Source organism: Nycticebus coucang, chromosome 10, assembly GCF_027406575.1.
Source record: "Nycticebus coucang isolate mNycCou1 chromosome 10, mNycCou1.pri, whole genome shotgun sequence".
In the NCBI taxonomy this organism is placed as follows: Eukaryota; Metazoa; Chordata; class Mammalia; order Primates; family Lorisidae; genus Nycticebus; species Nycticebus coucang.
In genome coordinates, this window is record NC_069789.1 from 116,587,962 (window position 1) to 116,615,639 (window position 27,678).

The 27,678-nt window shown below is 45.5% G+C and overlaps 1 protein-coding gene across 5 annotated transcripts in view; it reads left to right on the forward strand.

Annotated features, from left to right (window-relative positions):
- The window catches only part of ODAD1 (outer dynein arm docking complex subunit 1), a 33,359-nt gene extending 12,699 nt beyond the window's left edge, over window positions 1–20,660 (forward strand). For 3 of the 5 annotated variants that reach the window (XM_053605320.1, XM_053605322.1, XM_053605321.1), the window contains exons 6-15: window positions 1,502–1,624; window positions 1,943–2,056; window positions 3,988–4,055; window positions 8,036–8,223; window positions 8,373–8,507; window positions 9,236–9,634; window positions 14,585–14,748; window positions 14,866–14,963; window positions 15,334–15,412; window positions 15,490–20,660. In XM_053605320.1, coding sequence (XP_053461295.1) covers window positions 1,502–1,624; window positions 1,943–2,056; window positions 3,988–4,055; window positions 8,036–8,223; window positions 8,373–8,507; window positions 9,236–9,634; window positions 14,585–14,748; window positions 14,866–14,963; window positions 15,334–15,412; window positions 15,490–16,050 — 1,929 coding nt within the window. In that variant the 3' untranslated portion in view covers window positions 16,051–20,660. Of the gene's footprint in view, window positions 1–1,501; window positions 1,625–1,942; window positions 2,057–3,987; window positions 4,056–8,035; window positions 8,224–8,372; window positions 8,508–9,235; window positions 9,635–14,584; window positions 14,749–14,865; window positions 14,964–15,314; window positions 15,413–15,489 lie in introns of all 5 variants that reach the window. The other 2 variants (XM_053605323.1, XR_008383039.1) reach the window with 2 other exon arrangements.
- Window positions 20,661–27,678: the final 7,018 nt, after the last annotated feature.

Sequence of the window (27,678 nt, forward strand, 5' to 3'; positions counted from 1 at the left end):
TTCACAAAGCTATGACATCCTTGAAAGGATTATGATCTTATGAACTGCCTTGAGTTAGCAGTTCATGTGGTGTCTGATCAACATCAGTGTCTTCCTCAAAATTTTAAAGTAATCCTCATGGTGAGTTTTGAATTTGCTACAGTGCTCTGAGGTGTCTGGGTACTTGTGTTAGTTTGTTAGAGCTGCCATTACAAAGTTCCACAAATTGAGTGGGCTTAAAAGAAATTTATTGACTCACCATTCTGAAGTCTAGGTGTTTGAAATCAAGGTGTTGTTGATTCTTACCGAGAGCTGTGAGGAAGAATCTGTTCCATGCCTCTCTGCTGGCTTCTGCTGGTTTTCTGGAAGTCTTTGCCACTCTTGGCTTGTAAACACATCGCCTGGTCTCCGTCTTCATTTTCACATGGCATTCTCTCCATGTGTGTCTGTGTCCAAATTTCCCCTTTTTATAAGGACACCAGTTGTGGTGGTTTAGGGCCCACCTTAATGACCTCTTTTTAACTTGATTATCTCTGTAAAGACCCTTTCTCCAAATAAGGTTGCATTCTGAGGTACTTAGGCTATCAGCATATAAGGTTTTTTTTTTCTTTTGAGACAGTTTCGATAGAGTGCCATGGAGTCACAGCTCATAGCAACCTTCAACTCTTGGGCTTGAGCAATTCTTTTGCCTCAGCCTCCTGAGTAGCTGGGACTAAGGTGCCTGCCGCAACGCCCGGCTGTTTGTTTTGTTGCTGTTGCCCCTGCTGTTTCAGCTGGCCGGGGCCGGGTTCGAACTTGCCACCCTTGGTATATGGGGCCAGCGCCCTACCAATTGAGCCACAGGTGCTGCCCAGCATATAAGGTTTTTGGGGGACATAATTCAACCCATAATGAAGCACAAGTTGGGAAAGAGTGTTAAGCAATTCATTCTGGATGTTTTGTTGAGGACTTACTCTCTGTCTGACACAGAAAACACAAAAATTTATGCCCTCATGGAGTGTCCAGTTTGTCTGGGAAGACAGACTACCCTCATAGGTATAGATGAATACAGAAATGGAAGGAAAGACTGGAAGCTGGTCTTAGGCATAAGCATACCCAGGCATTTTAATGGTATCAGGCTCATTCTTACCATCTCTCAGACTCTCATCTCCACTTCTGTCTACTGGCCTTGTTCTCCCAGAATCCTCCATGTGGTGGGGACTTATAGCAGCAGAAGGGTTGGAATCCCATCCTTCCATATCATGTGCTTCCCCCAAAATACTAAGAAAGGAGTCAGGCTGGCTCTGTTTAGATCACATGTCCATCTCTAGACCAATCATTGTGTTTGTCTAGACCTGGGTCACATGGCTGGCAATGTGATATGTTGATGGTTGGAAGCCCCACCAGAACCGCACAGAAGGGTAGGTCCTTTCAGCAGAAGTGTAGAAAGATGCTGCAGCCCTAGAGACAGCAGATGTCAGCTATGCTCAGTCACTCATCCTCCCTTGGCCATTCAGTCTCTGCCACATCCTCTTTCTTCTAGATCCGGGAGTGGGAGAACCGGATTTTTGCCTACAGTAAGGAAGTTAAGGCCCTGGGATTTGCCCTGGATCAGAAGTTCAAGATACGGCGAAGGATCAAGATCCTAGAAGACCAGTTGGACAGGGTAAGGGTCAGGCTCTTGGTTCTCTCCAGGCCTAAACTCTGGGGTCAGGGCGAGAATTGAGCATAGGCATTAGGTTCCAGAGATTGTGGATTTTGTGTGTGTGTATGTATGTGTGTCAGAAAACAAGATCCTGAGGTATGAAGGGTCCCAAGGAAAGGAGGTTGATGGCTCATTTGAGGGGGTTGGCTGTTTCTCTCAGGACCGCTAAAGAAGAAAAGGGCTGATTCCATCTCTGACAAGTGCCCCTCCTTGGCTGAGTGGGGAAGAGAGAGGCAGACTAGGCCTCACATGGACTTTTCCATTCCTCCCCATCCCTAGGTCACCTGTCAATTTGATATTCAGCTGGTGCAGAATGCTGCCCTGCGGGAGGAGCTGGATCTGCTGCGGATTGAGAGGAACCGCTATCTGAATGTGGACCACAAGATGAAGAAGGTCAGTGGCCCTGAAACCCAGGGGAGGAGAGAGACCCTCACCCAGGTCCTCCCCACAGCTGTCTGCCCTTCTTGCTCCAGCACTCAGGCCTCAAGGAATTGACTAGACTCAGAGGATTACTTTGGTCCAGAGGGCATGGTGACCTGGGAGATGCTGGAGGACACCTCTCACCAAGAAAGTTGCCTCATTTATATTTGTAGGAAGCCCAGATGTCATTGTAAATATTATCACCCATGGCAGTCAATGAACTAGCAAGACCATTTATGTTCAACGGGTATTGTAATAACCTTTGAAGTTCTTTGAAGAACCAGCTCCCCTGATCCTTCACTTTTATTTTTAAGTAATTTCAAACTCATAGAAAAGGTGAAAGAATTGTACAAAGAACTATATATCCATCACAATGATTGCTAATTTCCCAGCTTTACTCTCTCCCTTTTTTTCTGTATGTGTGTGTATAATTAATATTTTGCTGAAAATAATTTATTATTATAGATTACTGAACTATTTGAGAATACATTGCAGATATCATGCTTCTAAGTTCTCCAGTGTGTATTTTCAAAGAATACCACCATTTTCTTACCCAAGTACAGTGCAGTTATCCAAGTCAGGAACTTTACCCTTGTTAGAATTATAAAGAGTCCATATTTCAAGTTCACCCATTGTCCCAGTGATGTCCTTTATAGCTAATCTGATTCTCCTGCTCCAGGCTCCAGTCCAGACTCCCATGATACCTTTGGTTGTTCTGGCTCTGTTCACCTAGAACAGTCCCTTGGCCCTTTTTTGTCTCCTCATGATGCTGACATTTTGGAAGCGTGCAGGCCAGTTGTTTTGTACAATGTCCCTCAATATGGATTTATCTGATTTTTCTTCATGAATTGATTCAGCATCTGAATTTCTGGTGGAATGCCACAGTGTCCTTTGTGTGCGTTATATTAGGAGGCACCTGATGTCATTTTTGTCCCATAACTAGTGACGTTAACTTTGATCTACTTAGCTAGGTTCTCCAATGTAGACTTTTCCTCTTTGTAATGAATAAGAAGTCTATGGGGAGACTTTTTTTTTTTGAGACAGAGTTTCACTTTGTCACTCGGTAGAGTGCCATGGCATCACAGCTTACAGCAACCTCAAAACTCTTGGGCTTAAGTGATTCTCTTGCTTCAGCCTCCCAAGTAGCTGGGACTACAGGAGCCCCCCACAGCATCCAGCTATTTTCAGAGACAAGGTCTCGCTCTGGCTCAGGCTGGTCTCGAACTCGTGAGCTCAGGCAATCCAACTGCCTTGGCCTCCCAGAATGCTAGGATTACAGGTGTGAGCCACCGTGCCAGGCCTGGGGATACTCTTTGAGACTATGTAAATACTGTGTCCCTTGACACATTCAATTGTTTTAGCATCCATGAATGATTCTTACCTGAATGATTATTACTGTAATTGCTGCAGAGTGATTAAAAACAACTCTACCATTTCTTCTACATTTATAAGGTGGCATTTTCCTTAAGGAAAAGCTCCTTTTCCTCTTCTTTATATTTGGGTGTTGTTAGTGAGCATTCATGTATTCTTACTTACTGCTATGGGTTATAATCCATAACTGTTATTCATTTTGTTGTTTTAATTGTCTCAGATTTGGTTAGTGCCTGTAGTTTCAGCTATGATAGAGAGACTGAGGCAGGAGGATTGCTTGAGCCCAGGACTTTGAGGTTGCAGTGAACTATGATTGTGCCACTGCACTCTAGCTAGGGTGACAGAGTGAGACCCTTTTCAAACAAATAAACAAACAAAAAATAAAATCTCTTTCATTCGTAGCTGCTGAGGGGCACCCAGATTTGGAAGGTTCAGATTTTTCTCTCCTAATTGGGGAAGTGTGGGGCCTAATGGAAAGACTTAGAGTGATGAAATTATAAGAAGTGCCATTGATTTTGTCCTCTCTCTGGTAGGAGATCCGCCACCTGCAGCAGATGGTCAGCGACCTCATTGTTTCCTCCACCTCTGCCTACACTGTCAGGTAGGATCTGCCAGGCATCTGGGGTGTCAGGGCCCAGGTGACTCAGGATGCACCTTTCCATAAGGCAGTGGTGGATGGGAAGGTTCAGGACTCAAGAAAATGGATGTCAGAACCTAATTATTTTTATCCCTAGGGTGCCCCTTTCTCTCCCCTCCCCGCTGACTTTCTGGCTCTGTGGGCAAGGTCCTATTTCCTGGGCATGTGCGTTCACCTCCATTGACCCCATCTGTTGGTGACATCTAGCACATAGGCTGTAGAGAGAATTAAGTAAGATGATGTATGTATAGTGCATGAAGCAGGGGTCCTAGAACTAGGAAGCATCTGGAGAAGGAGAATAATTAGATTCTTACTTATCAGCACTGGTGGAAAAGGATAGAGATTCTCTCAGGCCACCTTCAGATAAAGATAGGGTGGTTTCGGTCGAAGTAAGCAATTGAGGACCTGAAGGTGCTCTGGGTATTAGCTTCTCATGAGCTCCACACTCTCTCCCTCCATCTCTGCTGCTTTGTCAGCTTCAGCCTTGTTCTCTTCTCTTCCAAATGCCTTCCTGCCTTCTACTCAGTGACTTCTGCTTTCTCACGGTTCCTGATTCCTCATGATGTCAGGTAAAGCCCAGGTCTATCTTTTTGTTTTTGTGATTTCTTTCCCCTCCTTCCCTTTTTATCTCTTTTTCCTTTCTTTCTTTCTTTCCTTGTTAAAATGCATATAACAAAATCCACCATTTTATTTTATTTTATTTTATTCACCAATGAACTTTATTAAAAACAACAACAACAACATCTTTCCTTCAGTAAGATTATTTCAGAAGTTGCCAGTCATCTTTGAGCCCTAATCTGATACAAAATCCACGATTTTAAAGTGTATATATAATTCAGGGCTGGAGTCGTGCTCTGTGTTCGCCAGCGGCCAAGTCCACTGGGACGGCGCAGAGGCTTGTGGGCTGGGCCTCCAGAAGCCTGCATCAGCCGCCTGGTGGCCCGGCTCGGCCTCAACTTGTGGCCAATGGGGAAGAGGACAATCCTGATTGCCCATTCAGTTTTCCTCCAGCAAAGCTCTTTACCCTGGAAGGTGGAGCAGTCCCTGGGAAAGGAACAGCAGCAGCCCTGGTGGAAAGTGCTTCCCTTGAGCCTCTCCCTTATAGTTCTGCTCATCTGGTTCTATCTGAGGTCGGAGACCAGCCCAGACTAGTGATTGAGAGAAGTGTTAGAGGAAGTGCCTGAGCCCAGTGATCATTCTGAGGAGCCTAGGACTCAGGCTGCCTACGGGGCAATAACTTCACAGGGTGCTCGCTAAGGTAGCAGGAGTGGTGCAGGCAACCACCCTTAAGATTCAATGTTGCGTTTGGTTGTGACCGACCTGGTTACGGGTACGTCCTCAGTACTGAAGAGTTGGATGGCACCCTTGGCTGTGATGATCCCATGAAGGCCGAGCACAATGTCAGCAAATCGGAACCTGCTCTTGATGTCCCCTGATATGGTCCACAAGACTTTTAAGATTAGTAGGAAAGGTTTTACTTGCATTGTGTGCTGTTGGGTTAGTGATGTCTTTGTATACTATAATCAAGTTTCCAGAGCACTGGTGACACTTGTCGTTTACTTCCTGAGACAGAATAACTGGCAGAGGTGTTAACCTTTATTTTGTAATGTACTATGGTGTGTGTAAATATCTATTGATGTTTTACACACTGACAAATTGAAAATAAATTTTAATTTTATAATATAAAAAAAATAATTCAGGGCTGGATGCAGTGGCTCAGGCCTGTAATCCTAGCACTTTGGTAGGCTGAGGCAGGTGGATCGCTTGAGTTCAGAAGCTAGAGACCAGCCTGAGCAAGAGCAAGACCCCATCTCTAAAAATAGAAAAACTAGGGTGGCGCCTGTGGCTCAAAGCAGTAGGGCGCCAGCCCCATATGCCGGAGGTGGTGGGTCCAAACCCAGCCCCAGCCAAAAACTGAAAAACAAACAAACAAACAAAAAACTAGCCCCATGTTGTGTCATGGTGCTTGTAGTTCCAGCTACTTGGGAGGCTGAGGCAAGAGGATCTCTTGAGCCCAAAAGTTTGAGGTTGCTGTGAGCTATGATGACACCACAGCACCATACCCAGGGTGACAGAGTTAGACTCTGTCTCAAAAAAAAAAAAAAGTATACAATTTAGCCACATTTAGTATATTTACTATGTTGTGTGACCATCACTTCCATCTAGATACAAAATGTTTTCATCACCCCAAAAGGAACCCTGTACCCACTTAGCAGTCACTTTCCCATCTCTCCTTCCTTAATCCCCTGGCAACCACAAGTCTCCTTATTGTCTCTATGGATTTGCCTATTCTGCACATTTTGTATAAATGGAATTAACAATATGTAACCTTGTGTCTGGCTTGTTTCACTTAGTGAAATGCTTTTGAGGTCCATCCACATTGTAGCATGCATTAGTACTTCATTCTTCTTTATGGCTGATTCTGTGATTTCTTACCTTTGGTCTGCCAGGACTCCTTTAGGCTCCTGTTCAAACATAGCTTCAGTTTCTTTATAAGTTGGCTTTGTCATAATTTTTCCTGGCTTCTTTTTATATATTCTTGCTGTCTCATTCTTAGCATTTCCCAATCCAAATTCCAAGAAAGGGAATTTGATTTGCCTGGCTGATCTTGTCTGCCAAATCTCACAAGCAGCAGCCTGCTGGCTCTAGGCTCTGCTGGCTTGTGTGTAGGAGCTTACCTCCCCAGCACTCTTCCAATTAGCTGCAGTGTGTACCCTCAAGGACAGGCAGTTTTGGCTAGAAGGGAGGGGCAGGCATCAGGGCTGAACTTCCTGTTAACCCTTGCCACCAGAGCTTCTTTGCTGGATGACCTGGAGTAGGTCACTTCCCCTCTTTGAGTCTCTCTTTCCTACACTATGACATGGCAGTCTTGATGGTACCTACTTCCCAGAGCTGTAGTGGGGATTCATGGAACACTGTTGTGAGGCTCCCCCTGCAGGGGCTGGCTCTCAAGAAAGTGGGTACTCTCTTCCTTGCCTTTTAGCTGGCATAGAACCCAAGGCATGGGGAACTGTGTGTCCTGACCTCTGAGGGGCTGCTACTGCAGGATAGAGGGGTCTCTGGGTGCTGGGACCAGTGGTTGTCAGAGAAGGCTTCCAACTAAGGAGGATTGGCCTAAATTAACTCTAAAGGAATTTGGATAGAGCAAGAAGCTGGTGCTCTAGATAGAGGCAACTGAGATTGGTGAAGGTGAGTGGAAACCAGAATGGTCAATAGGTAGGATCCTGAGGAGACTGGCTCACTCTTTCTCACAACCTAATGACTCTGTAACCTAATGACCCTGTGATCAGTGCAGTAGGCTTAGAGTACTATGAATTTACAGTTGGCTGCATTATTTTAAAGCTTAAAAGCTACATTTTCAGTTGAGTGAGAAAGGGGATGTTCAATGAGTGAGGCTTCTGTGGTGTCCCAAATATCCTAACAGGATGTGTGCTCCAGTGGTGGTGAAATCACCCATCTCTCCTTGTGAGACTTGGACTGTCCAAGCCTCTCACATTTCCAACCACATAACACATAAACTCCAGCACACTTGACTCATTACCTTTCTGAGTCTAGGTATGATCTCTTGCCGTGCCACCATCACCATCTTGCCGTCTGTTTCATAGGTCACATACGCATGCTTGGCCTTGTGGTTGCCCCTGTGCCTGCATGCCAGCAGTGCCCTGTCTTTGGGCAAGGCTGTCCTTCCCAACAAGGCTGTCCTTCCTGACAAAGCCTAGCACCTCAGCCGTGGCTTGGCTCCCAGACCCCATCCTGGCCCAGCTCTGGGAACCTAGAAAGTTCTCTGGTTTTTGTGACTATAGGACAACTGCCACCTGATTCTGTCCCATTCCTGTGACCCCAGGCTGACCCCAACCATCCCTAGTCCCCAGGCTGATCCCAATCCAACCTCCTCATTCTTCCTGACCCTGGGCTGACCATCCCTCTACCCCATTCTCCACCAGGGAGGAGGCGAAGGCCAAGATGGGCCTGCTTCGGGAACGCACTGAGAAGGAGGTGGCCCAGAATGAGACGGAAATGCAGGTCTTGCAGCGGCAGATAGCACACTTGGAGCAGCTGCATCGCTTCCTCAAGCTCAAGAACAATGATCGACAGCCAGATCCTGCTGTCTTGGAGAAGCGAGAAAAACATGGTGAGGCCTGGACCTCAGCTCTGGCCTCCCACAGCAGGAAGCCCCAGGGGCCTTGCTGTGAGCTGCAGGTCCCTAGCAGGGCTACTGTGGAGGCTGTGGAGCTCAGGGGCTGAGCCTAGGAGTCATCTCACTGCTCCCTCATCCCCCAGCCCGGGAGATGGCTGAAGGCCTCCGGAAGACCTCCCAGGAGAAACTCGTGCTGCGCTTCCAGGATGCCCTGAACAAGCTGTCCCAGCTGACTGGGGAGAGCGACCCTGACATGTTGGTGCAGAAGTACCTGGAGAGTGAGTGGGGCCCTGGGCAGAGGAAGGAGGCCAAGTGCAGTTCTAGCGTCCCAGTTAAGTGCAGACTATCCTCTGTCACTGTCACGGGGCCTTGGCTCCAGCCCCAGGCCTCTTCCATCTGCCCTGGAGGAAGGAGGAATCAGGCCTGGGACATGTATCTGCTGGGACATGCCCCTTACTATGACCCTGCCTCTGGCCCTGCCCCATCTTTGTGTGCTCGGTATCTCCCTCCAATCTCTCTCCCACTCCCATCTGGAGTCTGTCTCCTCCTGTGTTTCTGTCCCTCTGGACCTGTATCTCTCTACCCCATTTCCTTTGATTTTGCTATGTGTGTCTGTCTCTTTTTCCCTCCTTCACTCATGGGCCTTGGGTCACTCTCCACATCTTTTCCTTAACCTCATCCCTCTCTGTGTTTTTTTATCCACATCTGCTATTTTCTCTGTGTCTCTGTCGCTCCATCTCTCTCCGTGTTTTCTGCGTGTCTTTGTGGCTTTCTGTCATTGTATTTCTCTCACTCTTGACTTGCTGTGTTTCTTTGTGTCCCTGTTGTCTATATCTGCCTGTATCTCTCCGTCTCTATGATTCCATCTCTCTGTTCATCTCTATGCCTTGGTTTCTGTATGGGTTTTCTCAATCTCTTTTTCTCTGGCTTTCTGTGTGTCTGTCTGTTTTTCTCCCTTGCATGTCTGTCTCTCCTCTGTGGACCCCACCTTTCTCGACTCCCCTAGTGGAGGAGCGCAACTTTGCTGAGTTCAACTTCATCAACGAGCAGAACTCGGAGCTGGAGCACCTGCAGGAAGAGATCAAGGAAGTGAGTGAGGCCCGCTCTTCCTACATTCTCCCTCTTCCCTGTCTCCCCCTCTTCTCTGTGCCTCCCGTCCCCCTCCACTCCCTCACAGTTCTGCCCCCACTCTCCATGCTGAGGGCCAGGCCCAGCATTCAGCCCCTGTCCCCACAGTTGCAGAAGGCCCTGGTGGCTGCGCGCACCAATGAGAGTAACTGCCATTCACTGCAGCAGCAGCAACGCAATGAGTTGCAGCAGCGCATGGACAAAGTGTGCTTGGAGACTGAGCACCTCCAGGCCCGTGGCCAGGACTTGCGGGCTCAGGTGGAGAAGCTAAAGGCTGGTGAGTGGGACCCCTCTCCCACCTGGGGCCTCTTTGGAAGGATGCTATGAGCCCTTTGAGGGCCCAGTCCTGGTCTGGCTGCTTGGAGGCATTGCATGGACAACTCTGTGCACTGTGTATCGGTCATGGCATATTCATTCTTCTATCCACCCACAGTATGTCCATCAACTCACCTGTCCCTCCAGTGATCACCTGTTCATCAATCGAACATCCATTCATACATCCATCAATCTGCCCATAAATGCCTAGAAGTAGGACTGGTGGGTCACTGGGTAGGTATGTGTTGATATTTATTAGAAGATGGCACATATTTTTCAAATCTGGTTGTAAGATTTTTTTGTACCCACCATGTAAGCCTACAAGAATTCCAGATGCTCCACACCTCACCAACACTTCATGTTGTCAGTCAATTTAATTTTTAACATGTATTTGCATTTCCCTGTGACTAGTAATATTGACTAACTTATTGGCCATTTGGATGTCTTTGTGAAGGTCCATGTTCAATCTTGTGCTCTTTCAAAAAAAAAAATCAGGTTGTTTTCTTGTTATAAGTCAGTTTTAAGAGTTCTTTATATATTCTGGATACTAGTCCTGGCAATTATTTTCCGCCATACTATGGCTTGCCTTTTCACTTTCTTGTAAGAAGCTTCCTTTCCACTTTTTTATTTTTGTTTTTGGTGATAAACTGAAATTTATTTTTTAGTTTTTTTGAGACTTAATTTATCAAATTTTCTTTTCATCATTATAGACTTTTTGGCCTACCTAAGAAATTTTTGCCTACCCTAAGTTTACAAAGATATTCTCCTATGTTTTCTACTACAAGTTTTATTGCTGTAGCTCCCACATTCAGGTCTGTGACCTATTTCAAATCAATTTGTATGTATAGTATGATATAGGGCCTAGAATTTCTTTTTTTAGTTTTTCCTATGGATATCCAGTTGCATCCTTCTGTCCATCCTTCCATCTTTCTTATATTCTGGGATGTAGCCATGCAGAGCATGCAGGAGGCAGGCTGTCCTGGGTTTGACCTTGGTGTGCGGCTTTCTCTCTCTAAACCTCTCTGGAAATGGGGAGGGAAGTGCCTACTTTCTGGGTTGTCATGAGAGTTAGATGGGATGATGGATGGAGAGAGAGAGAAAAATGGGTGGTAGTGGGAAGCAAGCTGGAGAGCTGCCCCGTGGCATGCAGTAGGAGCTCAGATAATGGCAGATTCTCCCTTCCCCTATCAAGATAGCTGAGCCATCACCCCTTGCCAGGTGATGAGGGCACAGTGGGGTGGGTGCAGAAGGGGATGGGTAGGGGACTGGGCACTGATAACTTAAGGGCTAGGATGGAGGACCTTTAGGTCACTGTGGGCAACAGGAGGCTCTAACTCATTCTGGGGTGTAGGACCATAATTTGCAGGGCCCTGTGCAGAAGGTAGGGCCCCTTGTAAAAAAAATTACCAATATTTTCAAGATAGCAACATTAGTACGTGAAACTGCATGGGTCCCATACTTACAAAGCCGTTTCTGCTGGGCTGACTAGGAAGGCTTGTTGGAAGCCGTGCTGCTTGAGGCTGACTTTGAAGGATAAGCTGGAGAGGGGTGCTCCCAGCAGGCACGGCCAAGACCTGGAGGCCCAACAAACAAGGTTCTTCAGTTCTCCGTATAGAGGGGGCAACACCAAGGTTGCAGATGGGGAGTTAGTTGAAGAGGGCCAGATCCTGAGAGGGTCCCAGTCTGAGGCACTGTTTTTTTTCCCCTGGAGATTCTGGGGCCATGGGAGCCTTGTGAGCAAAGGGGGTGTTGGTTGGTAGGGTTGGGGGCTGAGGATGAAGAAAGGATAGAGCACAGTTATCTGACCAATGGGCTGTGGCAGGTGAGCAGGAGGGATGAAATGTACAGGGCTCAGGCCTGGAGGGAGAGGGTCACTCCCTGAGATGGGGAGCCTGGAGAGAAATGGATTTGGGAAATTACTCTGAGTTTAGTGTGAGTGGTCTAGGGGCCTGTTCAGGGAGGGACCTCAGGTAGAAACAGTCTGGAGCTCCAGAAAAAAGTTGTAGTAACAGATGGCTAACTTATTTTTGGTTTTGAATTATAAAAATCATGTATAGATGCACTCATTGTTGAAAAGCAATTGCTTAACCGTGTTGTCTGTTTCATTCTACGTGTATGTATGTGCAGTTTTTCTTTCTTTTTTTGCACTTTTTGGCAGGGACCAGTTTGAACCCACCACCTCCAATTTATGGGGCCGGCGCCCTAATCCTTTGAGCCACAGGCGCTGCCCAGTTTTTCTTTTTTAAAAAAACACAGATGCACAATACTCTGCTGGTTTGCAACTCATGGAAGAGCACATCTTCAGGAGGGTTGTTCTTGGCAGCCCATGTAAGTGGGCTCCCCCTCTCCTTCTGACTGCTACAAAGTGTTCCATTTAATGGATCAACCACAGTCAGTCAACCTTTCCCCATTTTTGGACATGTATGTCTCCAGTTCTTCACTATTGACACTGCTTAGAGGCCAGGAAACCCTTGTATGTGCCCCTCTGTTCTCATTTGTCCCTAAAATGGCTGTGAGGTTCCTTGTTGGATAGTGCAGATGTAGAACACTTCCATTAACACAGAAAGTTCTATTGGACAGGACTGCTAGAGGCTTGGTTAAAGCACATTGTCATTGTCATAAACGAAAACATTACAGAGATGCCATTCTTTTCCTCTTCCCTTCCCTTCTCTTCCTTTTTTTTTTTCTTCTTTGAGTCAGGCTCTCTCTGTTGCCCAGGCTGGAGTCCAGTAGTGTAATCATAGCTCACTGTAGCCCTGAACTCCCGGGCTCAAGTGATCTTCCCACCTCAGCCTACGGAGTCACTGGGACTACAGACGTGAGCCACCATGTCCAGCTTCACTCTTGACCACTGTATTACTTTCCTATAGCTGCTGTAACAGATTGGCACAAACTTAGTGGCTTAAAACAACATAAACTTATTATCATAATGTTCTACAGGTCACAAGTCTGAAATGGGTCTCAACTAGGCTAAAATAAAGGAGTCAGCAGGGCTGTATTCCTTTCTGGAGGCACTAGGGAAGAATCCCCTTCCTTGTGTTTTCTTGCTTCTAGAGGCTTTCTGCATTCCTTGGCTTGTGGCCCCTTCTTCCATCTTCAAAGCCAGCAATGAAGTTGAATCACATCACTCCAATCTCAGCTTCTGTAGTCACATCTACTCTGACTGACTTGTCTTCTGCTTCCCTCTTCCCCTTTTAAAGGCCTCTCTGATTACACTGGGATCACCAGAATAATCTACTTGTCTTAAGGTCAGTTGATTAGTAAGCTTAATCCCACTTTGCCTGGTAACCTAACATATCACGGGTTCCCAGGATTAGGATGTAGACATCTCTTTTCTGGGGGGAGCATTATTTTGTCACCTCAACCATCTTTAATCCTAGTCTTCTCTCCTCCATAGAGGCAATCTCTTATTAGTTTACTAGCTTAATCTTTATAGAATCTTTCTCTGAATTTACAGGCATGTATATACTCATGCACAATTTCTAATTTTATTGTTTTTTTTCTTTTTTATGCAAATAGCATGGTACTCCATTTATTATTATGCTGTTTGCTTTTATTTACTCAGCAATATGTTGGTGCCATGTCAGTAATAAAAATACTTTTAGTATATAGTAATATGGTAATATAGTAATAGAAATACTGTATGGTAAAGTATATTGCTATCTCATTCTTGACAATGCTTAATATTAATATGTGTATTCATCTGCTAGGGCTGCAATATCAAAGTCCCACAAACTAGATGGCTTAAACAATACAAATTTATTGAATAACAGTCTGTTAGTCAGAAGTTCAAAATCAAGGTGTCCACAGGGCTAGTTCTTTCTGATGGCTGTGAGGGAAGGATGTGTCCTAGGCCTCTGTCCTTGTGTAGATGGCTATCTTCTCCCTGTGTCTCTTTACACTGTCTTTTCTCCATGTGTCTGTGTCCAAATCCCCCCTTTTGTCTTATTAGGATGCTAGTTGTATGGGGTTGGGGTCCACTGTACTCCAGGGTGACCTCTCACCTTAACTAAATATATCTGCAATGATCCTATTTCCCAATAAGGTAAAATTCTGAGGTCCTGGGGACTGGGGCTCCAACACGTGTTTTTGGGAGACACAATTCAACTCACGACAATATTGCTGCTCCAGAGTTATCCATTTTTCTGTTAATGGACATTTAGGTCCTTTGTAATGGTTTTCTGTTGCCAACAATGCTGCTGAGATCCCTTTTATGAAGTTAAACACAACTCATATATTTATGTGGCATGTATATTTAAGGAATACATAGAAATGCAATGAAATTATATACAAAGGCAAGTGGGGGACTAATGGATCAGGACTTGGGAAGGTGGTATGCCATGTTAGGGAAGCATTGGAACAGGTGGGTAAGGTTGAATATAGCTTTCAAGGTCCTGGGAGCCTTCCAAACTCGTTTATGATAACCAGTCAGTTAATGAAGTAGAAGCAGGATATGTGTGGGTCAGTGTGAGAGTGAGTCATAACAGTGATCAGTGGGTTCACCAAAGACGTTAAGCTTGTCATGTGTAACTGGGGTCTAATATTAGAAAGATGAAGAAAACAGTTCCAGTGATGCTGCAGACCCCTGGTCTCCTCTGGGAGGGATCCTGTGCTATGGGATGGAAGTTGAATTTGATTCTAGCTGAGATGTGTGAAGAAGCCTTTCCTCGTGCACCCCCCCCCCCCCCCCCCCCCCCCCCCGCTCCTATTGCTTTCATTTTCCTGAGCCTGGGGGCTGGGTGTACAGTGCTGCTTGGCCACTGCCTGGCTGGCTGAGCTCACCAGTCCCAGTTGGTCCTGAAGCTTTGACTGCTGTTTCCACAGAATGGCGCAGTGGGGACCTGAGCAGGGAGAGGGCTGGTACCCTGTGGGAGGTGCCAGGTGCCTGACACCCAGGCCCTCCCTGACCCAGACATCCAGCTTCTCTTCACCAAGGCCCACTGTGACAGCAGCATCATTGATGACCTCCTTGGGGTCAAGGACCATATGCAAGATCGGGACATAGGCCTTTTCCTGGCCATCATTGAGAAGCGGCTGGTGGAATTCCTGACGGTGCAGGCCTTCCTAGATTCCCAGGTGGGGCAGGGCTGGAAGCCAGTGCCTGGGGGAGCCAACGCCTGGGGTGCCAGCACCTGGGGGGCCAGCACCTGGGGGATGGGCCTGAGCTGACCACTGGGCTCCAACACTCCCCAGGGCTATGTCTCCTTGGCTGATGCTGCCCTCCTGGTTTTGGGCCAGAGCCTTGAGGATCTTCCAAAGAAGATGACTCCATTTCCGCTCCCTGACAACCTGTGAGGCACAGAGCAATGGGGAGGAATCAGGGGAAAGGCAGTTCCTTGGGGGCAGAGAGAATGCAACTGGATAGAGGGTTTTGGGAGGCTCTGGGGAATAGATGGAGGACATGGCCCTGGGGAGATCCCTTTTATCAAGTTAAACACAAGCAGAGGAAGTGAGTGCTTTGAGGGAAGCTAGAGATATAGGGACTCTAGGAGTCAGGGCAGCTATATGGGATGATGGGGCCGTAGGCACTCCAGAAGGGAAGCAGGCCCTCAGAGCTGGCCAGAGAATGGCTGAGGTTCTCTAGACATAGCAGGGAAGGACCAGTGGCCTTTTGTGTGGGTCAAGAGTCTAGCCTTTTCCAGTTTTCATCCACCTTTCTAGAGAGGATCCCCCAGGTTTTGAGGCCAAAGATGACTATCCTATGAGCAAAGAGGAGCTGCTGAGCCAAGTGTTAAAGTTGGTGAGAGCGGGAGCCCACCAGGGTTGGGGACAAGGACCTCAGCCCTCCTTTGGACCCTAACTTACCTCTCCCTACAGATGGCCCTCTCCGAGCAGGCCCCCGAGCTGAATGAGGTTGCGAAGACAAACAAAGTTTTGAGTGCAGGCGTCTCCAGCACCCGGGGTACCACCTTAAGCACTGGTGCAGTCACAAGGGACCCCAGTGCTACCCGCGGGTCCATCTTGATCCATAGGACTAACAAAGACCGTGGCACCAGCTCCACTGGCCGTGTCACTTTTGGCATCCCTAGCTCCAGTACGGGCCAGTTGTCCAGCCGTGTCACTTTTGGTGACCCCAGCTCCAGTGCAGGCCCTGTGACCATGGGCTCTACCAGTGCTAGTGGGGCACTGACATCCAGCCGTGCTTCGAGTGGGGGCCGCGTGACCTTCGGACCCATCAGCTCTAGCAGCTACCTGGGGTCCACTGGATATGTGGATTCCAGCAGAGGTCTAGAAAGTGTTAGAAGTAGTATAGAGAGCAGAGCCACGTCAGAATTGAGTGGAGTCCGTGGGTCCAGCAGACACCGTGCCTCAAGTGCTGGCCCTGGCTCCAGCACTGGCCCTGGCTCCTCCACCAGCAAAGACTCCCGGTGCAACTAATAGGGGCACCTATCCCCACCTCCCCCTGGCTCCCTGAAGCATCTTTTTTGTGTCTCTGTCTCCTATTTGCTGTGTGACTTTCCTTCTTTGTCTCCTAGTTCCAGGTCTCTGTATCTCTTTACCCCTCCATCGGTTTCCATTTGCCTTTTATCTCCTCATCTCTGCCACCTTGACATGTCTGTTTTTGACCCTCCTTCCCCTTCTGTCTCCCAATCTCCTGCTCTCTTAGTTTCCCTTTCAGTGCTTCTCTGTCCAGTCCCCAGTCTGCCTCTCCAGCTGTCTCTTTAGCCTTAACACCTCTGCTTATCCCACCACCTTCTGCTTCTGGCTTCTTCTCTTCATCTCTATCTCTCAGATTCTTCTTACATCTTGTGCCCCTGTCTCCATAGCTCCTCATTCCTCACCCTTCCCAAGATTCCTCTCCCCACTGATGAGTGGGGAGAAAATCAGGGCAAAGATGTCAGGTTCAGCATGAGCTGTGACCATGGGAAATAAAGGTGAGAGTCTGATTTCTACCCCAGGCCGTTAACAAGTGTATGTGTGAGAGAGCAAGCTTGAAACACAGCTCCTTCCTCTCCCTTCCTCCCAGGAGAAAACTTATGACCCTGTCCATATTCCTTGCCATTCTTTCTTTCATTCTTCCACCTTTTTTGAGAACTCCACATTTCAGGCTCTACAGGGAACTGGGAAATATATCAGTCAGGATAGGCTGGGTTATGCTGCAGTAACAACAAACAAGCCCAGAATCTCCATGGCCTGGATGCTGTAAACGTGTGTCTCCATTGCGGGTCAGCTAAGAGCTCTGCTTCACATCATTCTTTGCCCCAGGCTGAAGGAACAGCCTTCATCTGGAGTGTTGCCAGGTGGAAGAGGAAAAATGGCAGAACATGCAATGACTCTTAAAGTTTTTACCTGGATATGACATGTCACCTCCACTCACATTAGAGCCAGATGACTCACATTAATTAGCCAGGTGACTATGCCTAATTACTAAGGGGAGAGGGGAAGTGCAGTCTTCTCATTGTGTGGAAGGAGAGAAAAGAAGGATTATTTGTGGACAGTCGTAATGCCCACTGCAGGGTCACAAAGATACAGCAAACCCAGACCCTGCAGTGGAGTGAGATTAGAATATTATGGATAACTCTTTCCTGTAGTTGAGTCATGCCAAGTACTCTGTTAAAATAAATCCAACTGGATGGCGCCTGTGGCTCAAAGGAGTAGGGCACTAGTCCCATATGCCGGAGGTGGTGGGTTCGAACCCAGCTCCGGCCCCCTCAAAAAAACTGCAAAAAAAAAAAAATATATATATATAATCCAACCAAATCCAAATTAATTCATCACTCACCTTCCTAATTCAGGAAAGTAGTACTGTGAACCTCATTCCTCTTCAAATGGGGAAATAACACATATTTAAGAGTAAACTGAATTCATATATGTAAAGCCTTAGAACAGTACCCAGCCTGCAGTAAATCTTCAAAAATACCTGTGATTTTAACTAGGGTGACAACAAAAATGAAAATAAGTGGCCAGGTTAGGGTGCTCCTGCCTGTAATTCCTAGCCCCCTGGGAGGCCAAGGTGGATGGATCACCTGAGCTCAAGTTTGAGACCAGCCTGAGCAAAATGAGAAGCCCATCTCTACTAAAAATAGAAAAACTAGATGGGTGTTGTGGCGGGCCCCTGTAGTCCCAGCTACTAGGGAGGCTGAGACAAGAGGATGGCTTTAGCCCAAGAGTTTGAGGTTGCTGTGAGTTATAACGCTACCATAGCACTCAACCCCAGGGTGACTGAGGGAGACTCTTGTCTCAAAAAAAAAAAGAAGTGTCTTGTTTTCTCACATGTTCAGATAACTCAGCCTTACTCTCCTCTCAACTGACCCCATAATCCAGTGAAGTCTACCCAGTCATCTGCTGGTAAATATTTAACAGCTGTAAATACTCTCACCATGGCTGCTTTCAGCCCACTGTGGGAACTGAATGGGAAGGAATGGGTAAGGTCCACTGCTTGGCCTGCCCTCATCTTGTGCCCTGTCCCCCTTTACCCGCATAGAAAACTGCCTCAGCAGACTGCAACACTTCCACCTTGCACTTTTAAAAACACTTTCCACAATGGAAGTTGCCATAAGTTTTTAGCAGCAAGAAGATTCCATTTACAATGTACAAAGCTAATGCCTCAACACTGCTAAACATTATTTCTTGCTTGTTTGGTGCAAGTACAAAATTTGAACTTGAAAGGAAGGTGCCAGAGGGATAAACCAAGATGTGCTCTTGTTGACACCACAAACTCAGAATAGACTGGGCATATGTTACCTCTGGCCCTATCCAAAAGTACACATGCAAATTGGAACCACAGCCTTTCAGAACTTCCTCTCAAGAAGAATGTCATGATTTTCCAGCTGCAGGAGGCCAGCCAGTACTTGACCTCCCTGGCTTTATCCTAAAAAAAAAAAAAAAAAAGTAAACATGGAGATTAAGGCTGGGCATAGCAGCTCACGCCTATAACCTTAGCACTTGAGAGGCTCTAGGTGGGTGGTTGCTTGACCTCAAGAGTTTGAGACCAGCCTGACCAAGAGTGAGACCTTGTCTCTACTAAAAATAGAAAAATTAGCTGAGTGTGGTGGCTCACGCCGTATTCCCAGCTACGCAGAGGCTGAGGCAGTATTGCTTGAGCCTGAGAGTTTCGGGATGCTGTGAGCCACAGTGATGCTGCTGCACTCTAGTGTGGAGCAACAGAATGAGACTGTCTTAAAAATATTAAAAAGAATAGAGTATAATAGCATCATGTGGTACAAGGTGGTATTTTTTATTTTATTGATATTTTTTGAGACAGAGTCTCACGTTCTTGCTGGGATAGACTGCCCGGGTGTCACAGCTCACAGAAACCTCAAACTCTTGGGCTCAAGCAATCCTCTTGCCTGAGCTTCCCAAGTAGGTGGGACTACAGGCACCCACCACAATGCCCAACTAATTTTACAGAAGTCTTGCTCTTGCTTAGGCTGGTCTGGAACTCCTTAGGTCAGCAACCCATGTGCCTTGGCCTCCTAGAGTGCTAGGATTACAGGCATGAGCCACCCAGCCTGGCCTGTAGGTGGTATTTTTAAAATAATTTTTCTTTTTAGTAGACATATAATTGTATATATTTATGGGAAACAGTGTGATGTTTTAGTACATACACAGATTGTGTCATGCTCCAGTCAGGGTACTTAGCTTACCTGTCACCTCAAACGCTAGTCATTTCTTTGTGGTGAGAACATTCAGAATGTCATCCAGCTATTTTGGAGTATACATTATTGACTGTAGAAGGTGGTATTGTTTTGTGAAACTGTTGGTATGAAACGATTTTTTACTGTGCATCATGGTCAGAAAAATTTGGAAGCCGCTGGTAGACCGTTCCCAGGTTGGCACATTGACTTGCAGACAACTACCCTTTTGTGCACGGGTGACCACCTACTTCCCTTTACGCTGCGGTTCTGCCTGGCTCCAAAACAAACGCTTCTGAGTATCCGCGCGGCGTTCCCTTAGCGGGCCTCTGCCACCAGGTGGCGTCCGTGCCCCGCCAGGAGTGGGTTTTGCCGTCCTAGACTCCGACAGTCCACGTGGGTGATTTTCCTTCTGGTGGAATCCAGTTTATTGGGACTAGAAGCCGTGACCTCAAATATAGTTCCCAGAGCAGAGCCCTATTGGAGGGATCAGGCTGTCTCTCCTAAGACATCCATTTATCCCAGGCGACGCCCGTAGTTCAGTGGGTAGGATGCCGGCCACAAACACCTAGGTTAGGTGGTTCGAACCCGGCCCTAGCCAGCTAAGACAACAAAGACAACTGCAACAAAAAATAGCTGGGTGTTGTGGCGGGCGCCTGTAGTCCCAGCTACGTGTGAGGCTGAGGCAAGAGAATCGCTTAAGCCTAGGAGTTTGAGGTTGCTGTGAGCTAAGACGCCACAGCCCTCTACCAAGGGCGACATAGTGAGACTCCGTCTGAAAAAAATAAAAAGAAAAAAGACATTAGTGTTAATTAAATGTCTCCGTGTACCGCGAAGTCCTCGCCCCGGGGCCTACTTCCTGGTGGGAAGGACAGACAAGAACCAAAATTCACAACCCAGTCAGTACAGGGAGGCTCCGGCCTGGGGCTTTAGAGATGAGTTTCTGGCGCCCCACGCAGCGGTAGAATCCTGCTCCGCCACCTGCTGGCTGTGTGAACTCTGGGCAGCTTTCTTAGCCTCCTATGCCTTGATTTTGCTGTAATATGGGAGTGATAATTGCATCCACAATCATAGGGCTGTGTGAGCAGTGCACGAGTTAGCACTTACAGAGCAGTTACGTTTTTTAAACCAATAGTTTAAAATCCTCAATTTACAGCTACCCGAACTGAGGATGAATTGGGGGTGGCGATGGGGAATTCCCAAAGTCACAAATTTACCACTGCCCCCTACCCCACGAGTTAAGCCAGGGTCCATTTCATCTGTGTAGCGCTCTCTTGGGGGAGGATCGGACCCAGCTCGTTTGCTGTCTGGGGCTGTCCTCTTCTAACATTCTCCTGCAGCCAGATTCTGGGATAAAGCCACAGATGACTGGGACACGCAGGCAGCAGGGGTCCAGGAGAAGGGGCAAAACTGGGAATCCCCTCAGCCACAGGGTACCAAAGGCTGAACTTTGCAGAGGTCCTGGTGCCACACAACATGGGTCCCTAGGGAGCCTCGTGCTTATTTGTGGCATTCCTGTTTTCTCCCTCTCTTTTGTTTTGCCTTTTTCTTCCTCCTTTCCTTACTTCATAGGTTTATTAATAGTACTGTTTAGACTGTAAAATCCACTCATTTCAATGATTTTTAATACATTTACAGAGTTGTGCACCCATAACCACAATTCAGTTTTGAAATATTTCCATTAGCCCGAAAAGGTTGTTATCATCAGCTCGCAATTTCCTGTCCCACCTCCAACTCTAGATCTGCTTTCTGTCTAGCCAGATTTGTTTGTTCTGGAAATCCCATCTAAATGGAATCATACACTCCTATTCTGTCTAAACTAATTTTCTATTATTCCAATTAAATAATTAGATTAATAATTAAAATTGTTCTAATTTTCTAATTTATGACCCAGCAATTCCACCTCAGTAACGACTTTTACTAGTCAGGCGTGGTGACTTACATCCCAGCACTATGGGAGGCCCAAGAAGGATCACTGAGCCCAGAAGTTCGAGCCTGCAGTGAGCTATGATTGCGCCATTGCACTCTAGCCTAGGCAACAAAGGGATTGTTGGGGATTCATTGAAGGCACACAGAACCAGGTTACATTGATTATTTTTGTTAGATAATGACCCTCATAATTTTGTCCCACTCCCAAAAGGTGTACCACACCCCTTGTCCCCCACCCCCTCCCTCTTTCCCTTTCTCAGCTCTCCCCATGACCCAATTTCTTAAAAGAAAAAAAAAAGACTTTGCTATATGTGGTGGCTCATGCCTGTAATCCTAGCACTCTGGGAAGCTGAGGCGGGAGGATTGCTTGAGCTCAGGAGTTTGAGACCCGCTTGAGCAAGAGTGAGACCCTGCATCTACTGAAAATAGAAAAACTAGCCAGGCATTGTGGTGGCCACTTGTAGTCACAGTTATTTGGAGGCTGAGGCAAGAAGATTGTTTGAACCTAGGAGTTTGAGGTTGCTGTGAGCAATGATGACACCATGGTACTCTACCCAGGGCAGCAGAGTGAGACTCTGTCTCAGGAAAGAAAAATATCCACGTCCTGATCCCCAGAGTCTGTAAATATTATCTTAGATGGCGAAAAGGAATGAAGTCTGCAGATGGAATTCAGGTTGTCAACCAGCTGAACTTGAGATAGGTGAGTAGCTTGGATTTTCCAGGTGGACCCAATGTAATCACAGCTTTCTTTAAGTGGAGTAAGGAGGCAGGAGAGGAAGGGTAGAGTGACATAAAGTAGGGCAAAGAAGCCAATTCTCCCCCTTCCAGAAGGAAGGCAGCCCTGCTGCCACCTGAATCTAGAACAGTAAATAAAATAACAGTAAATAAACAGGTAGTCATATGGTAATTTGTTATTGCAGCTGTAGAAAATTAACACATGTATCAAATCCTGCACTTCACAATGAAAACATTCATTGTTTTGCAATTCAAAAGAAACTGTTTAACTTCAGTTAAGTTTCCTTCTGTTTTGCGCTTCAGTTTCCTTGTTTATAAAAAGGAGATAACAGCGCGGTGCCTGTGGCTCAGTGGGTAGGATGCCCTGCCAGCCCCATACACCGAGGGTAGTGAGTTTGAACCCGGCCCCGGCCAGCTAAAACAATAGTGATAACTGCAACAAAAATACCCAGGCATTGTGGTGGGTGCCTGTATTCCCAGGTACTTAGGAGGCTGAGGCAAGAGAATCACTTAAGCCCAAGAGTTGGAGGTTGCTGTGAGCTGTGATGCCATGGCACTATACCCAGGGTGACATAGTGAGACTCTGTCTCAAAAAAAAAAAAAAAAAAAGTCTTGAGACGAGAGAGAGAGAGAGAGAGAGAGAGAAAGAGAGAAAGAGAGAATACTGTTTATTCATGGAGTTATGATGAATAATAAATGAGGCAATATATGAGGTCTGATAATTAAGTTCGCAACCTCATCCTTTAAAAAGTTCTACATATGTCAATGCTGAATACAGTCACTTTCAAGCTACTCCCCTTGGCTGTCTGGTGACCATAGTGATATTCAGCAATGAGATATGTAGCACTTTTACTAGGATGAGTTTGTGAACTTAATTATCAGACCTTGTATGAAAACAGCTTTGTGGCCATTAGAGAAAAAGAGTTCCAAAATTGCTTTGGGCCAGGTGTGGTGGCTCATGCCTGTAATCCCAGCACTCTGGGAGGCTGAGTTGGGTGGATTGCTTGAGCTCAGGAGTTTGAGACCAGCCTAAGCAAGAGTGAGCAGACCCCTGTCCCTACTAAAAATAGAAAAAAACTAGCTGAGTATTGTGGTGGGTGCCTGTAGTCCAAGCTACTGGGGAAGCTGAGACAAGAGGTTAGCCCAGGACTTTGAGGTTGCTGTGAGCTACACTGATGCTAGGGCACTCTACCCAGGGCAACAGAGTGAGGCTCTGTCTCAAAAAACCAAAACCAAAAAACAAAATTGCTTTGAAGGGTGGACTATGGTGCTGCATCCATGCATAGCTTCCCAAGGGAGTACCTCCAAGATGACCATAGTGATATTAAGCAATGATGTAGCATTTTTTCTAGGATGAAGTTGCAAACCTTGGATGTAAATATTCATTCATGAGAAAGTATATATAAACTTTCATCCTTATTATATGCATGAAACAAAAAAGAAATCATGGTTGGTAGAAAGATGGTTAAATCATAAACTAGAATGAAAAAATTACCTGTAATAAAGAAAACACAAACCCTTATGTAGCTAAATAACATTTTCTCCAAATATAATTAGCAAGAATGGGCAACATTATAAGTTATTTGATAATTCAATTTTAGAATGGGATATTTTATTACAAATTTGCTCAGTACAATACAGATCAAGAGTCAAAATTAGCCAGGTGTTGTGGGGCATGCCCATAGGCCCTGCTACTCGGGACGCTGAGGCAGGAGGACATCTTTTAAAAAAAAAATTATTTAGTTTTGGTTGGGTGTGGTGGTTTACACCTGTAATCCCAGCACTTGGGAGGCTGAGGTGGGTAGATTGCCTGAGCTCACAGGTTTGAGATCAGCCCAAGCCAGAGCAAGACCCCATCTCCAAAAAATAGCTGGGTGTTGTGGTGGGCACCTGTAGTCCCAACTACTTGGGAGGCTGAGGTTGCTGTGAGCAAAGACACCATGGCATTCTACCAAGAGTGACCAAGTGAGACTCTGTCTCTACAACAACAGCAACAGAATTTATTTTTTTAATTTTTTTATTTTTGTAGAGACAGAGTTTCACTTTATGGCCCTTGGTAGAGTGCCATGGCATCATACAGCTCACAGCAACCTCCAACTCCTGGGCTTAAGTGATTCTCTTGCCTCAGCCTCCTGAGTAGCTGGGACTACAGGCGCCTGCCACAACGCCCGGCTATTTTTTGGTTGCAGTTCAGCCGGGGCCGGGTTTGAACCTGCCACCCTCGGTATATGGGGCCGGTGCCTTACCGACTGAGCCACAGGTGCCACCCCAAAATTTATTTTTTTAATTTATTTTTTTTTGGCTGGGGCTGGGTTTGAACCCACCACCTCTGGTATATGGGTCCAGAGCCCTACTCCTTGAGCCACAGGCACCGCCTAATTTATTTTTTTATTGTTGGGGAATCATTGAGGTATAAAGACCAGGTTATACTGCTTGCATTTGCTGGATAAAGTCCCTCAAATAATAGTGTCCTGCCCCCAAGAGGTCACATACAGTGTCACATACAGTAGACCCCCCACCCCCTCCCTCATTCCCTCTCTCTATTCCCCTCTTCCATCCCCCCACCTTGTACTAACATCAGTTGTCGTCATATCAGAATTGAGTACATTGGATTTTTGCTTTTCCATTCTTGTGATGCTCTAATAAGAAGAATGTATTTCAACTCTATCTAAATTAATGCAAAAGTATAAAGAGAACTATGAAACTTTAAGAAAAGAAATAGCTGAAGATGTTAACAAATGTAAAAACATACCATGCTCATGGCTGGGAAGAATCAACATCGTTAAAATGTCTATACTACCTTAGCCGGGCGTTGTGGCAGGCGCCTGTAATCCCAAATGCTCGGGAGGCTGAGGCAGGAGAATCACGGAAGCCCAAGAGCTAGATGTTGCTGTGAGTCCCGTGACATCATGGCACTCTACTGAAGGAGGTAAAGTGAGACTCTGTCTCTACAAAAAAAAAAAAAAATGTCTATACTACCCAAAGCAATATATAATTTTAATGCAATTCCTATCAAAGCTCCATTGTCATATTTTAAAGATCTTGAAAAAATAATACTTCGTTTTATAAGGAATCAGAAAAAAACCTCGAATAGCCAAAACATTACTCGGAAATAAAAACAAAGCAGGAGGAATCACGCTACCAGACCTGAGACTGTACTATAAATTTATAGTGATCAAAACAGCATGATACTGGCACAAAAACAGAGAAGTAGATGTCTGGAACAGAATAGAGAACCAAGAGGTCCAGCTACTTACTGTTATTTGATCTTTGACAAGCCAATTAAAAATAGTCAGTGGGGAAAGATTCCCTATTTAACAAATGGTGCTGGGTGAACTGGCTGGCAACCTGTAGAAGACTGAAACTGGACCCACACCTTTCACCATTAACTAAGATAGATTCTCACTGGATAAAAGATTTAAACTTAAGACATGAAACTATAAAAATACTTGAAGAAAGTGCAGGGAAAACTCTTGAAGGAATCAACCTGGGTGAATATTTTATGAGGAGGACTCCCCAGGCAATTGAAGCAGTATCAAAAATACATTACTGGGACCTGATCAAACTGAAAAGCTTCTGCACAGCCAAGAACATAGTAAGTATAGCAAGCAGACAGTCATAATGGGAGAAAATATTGTAGGTTATACTTCTGATAAAGGTTTAATAACCAGAATCCACAGAGAACTCAAACAAGAAAAGCAAGAAAAGAACAAGTGATGTCATCTTAGGGTGGGCAAAGGACTTGAAGAGAAACTTCTTTAAAAAAGACAGATGCATGATCTACAGACACATGAAAAAAAGCTCATCATCCTTAATCATCAGAGAAATGCAAATCAAAACTACTTTGAGATATCACCTAACCCCAGTAAGAGTAGCTCACATAACAAAATCCCAAAACCAGAGATGTTGGCGTGGATGCGGAGAAAAGGGCACACTTCTACACTGCTGGTGGGAATGCACACTAATACATTCCTTTTGGAAGGATGTTTGGAGAATACTTAGAGATCTAAAAATAGACCTGCCATTCAATCCTATAATTCCTTTACTAGGTATATACCCAGAAGACCAAAAATCACAATATAACAAAGACATCTGTACCAGAATGTTTATTGCAGCCCAATTCATAATTGCTAAGTCATGGAAGAAGCCTAAGTGCCCATCAACCCACGAATGGACTAGCAAATTGTGGTACATGTATACCATGGAATATTATGCAGCCTTAAAGAAAGACGGAGAATTTGCCTCTTTCATGCTTACATGGATGGAGCTGGAACATATTCTTCTTAGCAAAGTATCTCAAGAATGGAAGAAAAAGTATCCAGTGTACTCAGCCCTACTATGAAGCTAATTCATAGCTTTCATATGAAGGCTATACCCCAACTATAGCACAAGAATATGGGGAAAGGGTCAGGGGAGGGAAAGGGAGGGGGGAAGTGAGGGTGGAGGGAGGGTAATGGGTGGGGCCACACGGTGCATCTTAGAATGGGTACAGGCAAAACTTACTAAATGCAGAATACAAATGTCTACATACAGTAACTAAGAAAATGCCATGAAGTCTATGTTGAACAGTTTGATGAGAATATTTCAGATTGTATATGAAACCAACACATTGTACCCCTTGATTGCACTAATGTACACAGCTATGATTTAACAATAAAAATAAATAAATTAATAAAAATAAAGTCCAGTTGTTGGAATCAGAAAAAAAAATAAATGCAAAAGCAAAAAAAGCTTGACCATTTGGACATGCATTGAACCTGAGACCACTCAAAACTAAAGAAAACGAAGGCTGTTTGTTCTGAAACACATGAGAAGCTATTGTAAATTATCTAGCCACATATTAGGTTTATCATTTAGTATTTTATTTAATTGTTGTAAAAATGTTTCTTAATCTAATGCGGGATTTGTTTCATGTAACAAACAAGTCCAGAAATACTGTCTACAGCAGTCATGGACAACCAAAGACACGGGGAGTGAGGAATGTTCCATTTTGAGGGTCGTGTTATTGGGACCATCATTCAAGTTGCTCAACCCAACTCAGGCATTTCATGCAATTTCCAGAGAGCAAAAAGAACTTGGTTAAGAGGAAAAATAGAGCAACAATAACTCTCTCCTTTTCAAACAGATTTCCAGAAATCCAAATTAATGAATTTTACACTCCTCATTGGCTGGGTCTGTAAGATCTGCCTACCATCTGTTATGAGGAAAAATGAGGGAATTTCACTTAAAGACATTAAATAATGCTTAATGTGGAAACATGAATCCATGTACCCTTGTAAAGAAAATAAGAAGAATGGAAATGGTAGGGAAACTTACAGAATTGGCCACGTTAGACAAAGAATGTTACAACAAGTGCCTCAAATCAGTATTATAAAAACTATACCCTCTGACTATACTGCAGCCAAGTAGTGACCAGTAAGAAAATGTTGATAACAATGGCATCAAAGAGAGTCCTAATCCCAAGTCTAAATTAAGGCAACTCAAAGAGGGCTTCACACTGGAAATGAGATCCTATGTACTTAAGTTAATTGTAGTGAAGCTACTACAAATGAAAAGTTAAGTGGCAGAGCTGAAAGGGTGCAAAGAAGGAATATTCATCATTTTATAGCATCTGTTCCAACTGGAGGATGAGACAATGACCATGGCAACAATGATTAATATTTATAGTGATTTTTAAGTCCTAATATGTACTCATTTATGTCCGATAAGTGAAGAGTTGGAACTGAAGGCTTTCTCATATCATTTCACTCATAGTCTTTCTCTAGGC